Source organism: Parus major, chromosome 7, assembly GCF_001522545.3.
Source record: "Parus major isolate Abel chromosome 7, Parus_major1.1, whole genome shotgun sequence".
In the NCBI taxonomy this organism is placed as follows: Eukaryota; Metazoa; Chordata; class Aves; order Passeriformes; family Paridae; genus Parus; species Parus major.
In genome coordinates this window covers 36,573,638-36,579,058 of record NC_031776.1, presented here as the reverse complement: position 1 = coordinate 36,579,058, position 5,421 = coordinate 36,573,638, and the positions used below count along the sequence as shown (strand labels likewise).

Here is a 5,421-nt window from a genome sequence, read left to right as displayed (position 1 = left end):
CTCTCCCTGGATCCTTCCCTTCTCCAGGGGAACATTCCCAGCTCTCCCAGCCTGGCTCAGGGAGCAGGAAGCTCTGGAATGTTGGAACAGCAGCTATGGAGAAGCACTGAGCGAGGGCGTGGCTACAGGAGCTATTCCAGGGATCGGGATTTGGCACAGGGATTGCTCCAGACTTACCTCAAAGCTATATTCCCATTTCCCAAAATACTGAGGGAAGGGGAGACAGAAGGAAAGCGGAGTCAGGGATCCAAGGAACATTTTTTGTGCAGCCCCTCAGCTCTCCCCGGATGGAAATTCCGCAGCTTTGCACGGACACCGCGATTGGGGACAAATAATGGAATTACCCAGGAAATAATCACGGAATTCCGAGCGGGAGGGGATCCATAGGGATCATCAATCCAACCCCTGGCCCTGCCAGGAGATCCCAACAATCCCATCCTGTCCCTGAGAGCGTTGTCCAAACACTCTGGAATTATTTACATTGGAATATTATATAATATTATATATATTATATTGGAATATTATGTAATATTCCAGGTTCTGGCAGCCTTGGAATAAACCCTGAGGGATCCATCTGGAATAAATCCTGAGGAATTTGATAGGAATAAACCCTGGGGGATTTTTCAGGAATAAACCCTGCCATCACCATCCATCCACAGGGAATTAAACTCCTTCCTATCAGCTGTGACACATTTCCAGCTCTGTATTTTCCCTGGATTCCTTTGTTTGTGTCCCAAGATTTCATCCCTCCCCACATCCAGGGGTTTTCCCTGGATGTCACAACGGGAATCACCAGGCGTGGGAGCCTGGAAGTTATTCAATATTTAAACAAATTAAATTAGAAAAGAATAAAAATTAACCATAGCGGGAAATCGTATAAAATTCCATGGAAATCCCTCAGAGAAATCCCTTTTTTGGGATTATTTCATGTCCAGCTGTGCCTTTGTTGTCCCTTGCCAAGCCAGAATTCCTAAAAATTCCTAAAAACCACCCAAAATCCTTCCATGCCATTCCTCAATAAGTAAGGAAAGGAAAAATCAGTGTAATTCCACTGGAAAATCAAATTCATGAATACAAGGGACTTAGGAAATGTCCTGTAACTGATCTTCAGTGGGAAAAATAATCAATGGAATATCACAACTTGTTTTCCTGGGAAAAGATCCTGGATATTAGGAATGTTTGGAGGTTAATAATACACTAATAGATACATAATTAATGGGAATAATGAAATGAAAGGGAAAACGGGACGCTGAAATCAGAATATTGCAAGGAAAATTGGTGATGAAAAGATTTGCTCAATAAATCCAGGGATAGGGAATGCGATGGGATGATTTCCAGGAGAACAAGCAGCCAATCCTTGGAGATGCCATAAAAACACGGAGCATTCCTGTTTTAGGAGCTCCATCTCATGGCCGAGCTGGGTTTCACACAATTCCCGGGAAATTCTGCTCAATTTCAGGGAAAACCCAGCACATTCCCTATATTCTTCCAATATTTTATTGGAAGCATTCCAGCCTTCCAGGAAAGAAGGGTGGAGGTGTCCAAGGAATTCCTGGATGTGGCTGGGGACAAGGTGGGGATGGGGCACGGCTGATGATGACCTGGGACGGCTTTTCCAGCCTCAGGGGGGACAGCAGCAGGAATTTCCCCATGGAAAGGGCGCTCAGGCCTTGGAAGTGCCCAGGGAGGTTTGCAGTGCCCATCCCTGGAGGTGTCCAGGGAATTCCTGGAGGTGGCACTCAGGGCTGGGGACACGGTGGGATGGGCACAGCTGGGACTCCGTGACCTTGGAATGCTTTTCCAGCCCCAGGGATGGTGGGATTGTTCCCAAACCACCCCGGGATGGGGATACCTCGGCGTCGTACTCCCAGAGCTGGTTGCCCCTCAGGTGGTGGCACTTGAGCATCAGCACGGGGCCGTTGAGGCGCGACACGTCCAGGCACAGGTCATCCGTGCGGATCTCCTTGTCCGCCGTGTAGGAAAACACCTGGAACACACAGCGGGAATGGGAAAGGCCTGGGAACTCCGGCCCCAGCTCAGGGAGAGACCCCTCAGGAGCTGGAGCCTTTCATTGGAGAAATCCACCGGAATTAACGGGAGTGGAAAGGTTTTCCATTGGAGAAATCCATTGGAATTAAATAAGGAAAAGGTTTCCCATTGGAGGAATCCATTGGAATTAAATAAGGAAAAGATTTCCCATTGGAGGAATCCATTGGAATTAAAGAAGGAAAAGGTTTTCCATTGGAGGAATCCATTGGAATTAAAGAAGGAAAAGGTTTCCCATTGGAGGAATCCATTGGAATTAAAGATTAATTAGAATCCATCAGAATTAATCCATTAGAATTAAAGGTTGGGGAAATCCATTGGAATTCAGGGGAAGGGAAAACCTTTCCCACTGGAGAAATCCATTGGAATTAAATAAGGGAAAGGTTTCCCATTGGAGAAATCCATTGGAATTAAAGATTAATTAGAATCCATCAAAATTAATCCATTAGAATTAATCCATTAGAATTAAAGATTGGGGAAATCCATTGGAATTTAGGGGAAGGGAAAACCTTTCCCTCTGGAGAAATCAATTGGAATTAAAGATTAATTAGAATCCATCATAATTAATCCATCATAATTAATCCATTAGAATTAAAGGTTGGGGAAATCCATTGGAATTCAGGGGGAGGGAAAACCTTTCCCATTGGAGAAATCCATTGGAATTCAGGGGAAGGGAAAGGTTTCCCATTGGAGAAATCCATTGGAATTCAGGGGAAGGGAAAGGTTTTCCATTGGAGAAATCCATGGAAATGAGGCCAAGCTCCAGTGAGGATGGAGGAAGTGACAGGAGGAGATGGCAGGAGTTGGGATGGAGCTCCAGGATAAATCAGGGATGGGAACACCCCAGCCTTTCCCAGCAGGAATGTGGCCAGGAGCAGGTGTCTGGAATACCAGAGCTTCCAGGGAACTGTGACCATGCCACCCATGGAAAATTCCACACATAAATAACAAAAAACTTAGAATTAATTAAATTAGAAATAATTTAAAATACGCTTAAAAATCCCTTCATTATAATTTACATCCCAAACCCCATCTGGAGCAGCCATGCTAATTTGAATATCCACTGGAATATGCAAATTTTATTCTAATTAACCCAGAGTCGCTGGTCACAAGACCAAGAATTCCAATCCACTTTTCCCCTCCCTTTCCAGCCCCTCCAAACGAAACGCCCCAGCCCCCTCCTCACTGGAATTCCACGGAAGAACTCAACTTCCATGAATATCCTGGATATTTCCTTTCCCTCCACACATCCAGAACGGATGGATCCAGCCACGTTTATGCAGATTCCTGCCCAGTTCATTTTAACGAAAATAAATTCAAATTCCTGACTAAATTTCCCGCTGTTTGTGTCTGGAATGTTAAATTTATTCTTAAATGACAGCAGGACCCTACTCAATATATTCCCTGGGATACTTCCCATGGATTTGCACCAATATTCCCCCAAAATCTGGAGCTGAAATTGAAGGAAATGGCCGAGTCCTCCTAAAATCCTTCAGCCCCAAACCGAAAACATTTTGGAATTTTCCTTGTTTATTTTGATATTACTTTCACACAAAATCTAGAACGGACTTGAAACAGACATTCAAAATATTCCAAAGGAATTCTTGGCTAAAGAAGCTGATTTTCCCCAGTTTTTCTTTACCTGGTTCCCTCCCATGCCGTGGCAGTTGAAAAATCCCACTTTTTCGTTCTCCTTGCGGCCCATGTTGTCCAAGCACTGGTTGGTTTCAACATTCCTGATCTGGAGAAAGGAAAAGAGGTGAAACATTCCTTGAAATATTTCCTGGACCTGCCAGATTTGTGCAGGAAATTGCAATTTGGAAACAGATCTTGTTCCCAAGAAATCACGGAGCGCTTTGGGTTGGAAGTGGCTCCAAAGCTCATCCAGGGCCACCTCTCACTGTTCCATGCCAAGCCGTGAGGGAATTCAGGATGATGATCCCAAATCTGTCAAAATCTCCGTTCTTTTTCTGCCTGTTCATCCCAGAAAACAACAAAACATCCACCTGGGAAATGCCCTTTGAGGCCTGGTGCTGCTCACCTTTGACTGGCACCGTTTTTCCTTGGATTTGAGCCCAGGAGGAGCCATCCAGGGCAGGACATGGATCATTTATGGCCTAATGATGCTGCTCCAGCTTGGCTGGATCAAATCCTGCCCAAACCTCTCCTGAAAGGCAGGAAAATCTCCAAAAAAACCCCGAACTTCCAGTGCCTTCAAAATTCCCCATTTTTCTGCTGCTCCCTGGGCTTGAGGGCTGCAATTCCCTTTTCCTGCTGCCCTGGAACAGCCAAGCCCGGCTCCAATTCCCAGCTCCTGCCTGAGCTGCTGTTTCCATGGAAACCGAGGCCACACTGCACAAATCAGGTGTTTGAATCGCTATTTTCTGCCTTTCTCATCCCATTTTCCAGCCTGCCAACGGGGCACAATCCCACTTTATTTGACATTCCCTAGACAAGTCCTTTCCTCGCTGGAAACCCCCGTTTCCCTTTATTTTGGCAGGATTAAACCTGGAATCCTCCAGTGCCTTTTATTCCTGCCTACAATGACAAATTTCAATGGGAAATCACTTCCCTGGATGTCAGAAAAAAAAAGAAAAAAGCCATTTGTTCTGTGGAGTGCTATTCCAGGATTGTAATTCCATCATCAAATCCTTCGATTGTTATTCCATCATCATCAAATCAACCCATTCCAGAGCTCTGAAAAGGCAGCGTAGGAACAACTCAATGTAATGTTTTTTAATTGTGAATTTGTTGAATTGGAAAGAAATTCCAGCTCCTGGTGGTCCCAGAACCTTGGGATAACCAGGAATATCCGTGGTCCTCAGCTCCAGCCTGGAAAACACTCAGAGAGCAAACATTCCTTTAAAAAAAAAATCCCCAAAAAGCCATTTTTAGTCTCTTTACAAATGATAAATGATGATGGAAGGTTCCCCTCAAGGGCTGCATATCCATTGTGTCAAAATATTAATCCCAAACTCCACTTTTCCAATCTCCTGCTCCATCTGGGAAATAAATGTGTCAGGTGAACATTGGGAATAGACACTGGATTTAAAGGGAGATTTGTAAGGAGAGGGAATATGTTTGGAACAGCGACTTCTCCTCAAAAAGGACTTTAAAAAAAGGAAAAAAGAGAAATAAGAAATCAAGAGGAATAAGAGACAAGCAGGGAACTCCAGCACCGGAGTCTTGGCTCCGAAGCCACCTCATCCCTTTGGGAATGGATCCATTGGCTCTGGACACTTCCTGCTTTCCTTCACCTCCTGCTTTGTTTTCTTACTCCTTCCCTTGCTGGTTTTTTGTACCCACTGGTTTTCCTTAGTCACTGCTTCCAGTTCTTACTGGTTTCCTGCATTTACTGGTTCCCTTCATTTACTG

General features: G+C 44.8%; 1 protein-coding gene across 1 annotated transcript in view; it reads right to left on the bottom strand.

Annotated features, from left to right (window-relative positions):
- Positions 1-5,222, bottom strand: part of LOC107207438 (polypeptide N-acetylgalactosaminyltransferase 13-like) — an 11,770-nt gene extending 6,548 nt beyond the window's left edge. The window contains exons 1-3 of the mRNA XM_015634505.3: positions 4,088-5,222; positions 3,689-3,787; positions 1,853-1,987 (exon numbers count right to left, since the gene is read on the bottom strand). Of these exons, the coding sequence (XP_015489991.1) occupies positions 1,853-1,987; positions 3,689-3,787; positions 4,088-4,156 (303 nt within the window). The 5' untranslated portion in view covers positions 4,157-5,222. The remainder of the gene's footprint in view (positions 1-1,852; positions 1,988-3,688; positions 3,788-4,087) is intronic.
- Positions 5,223-5,421: the final 199 nt, after the last annotated feature.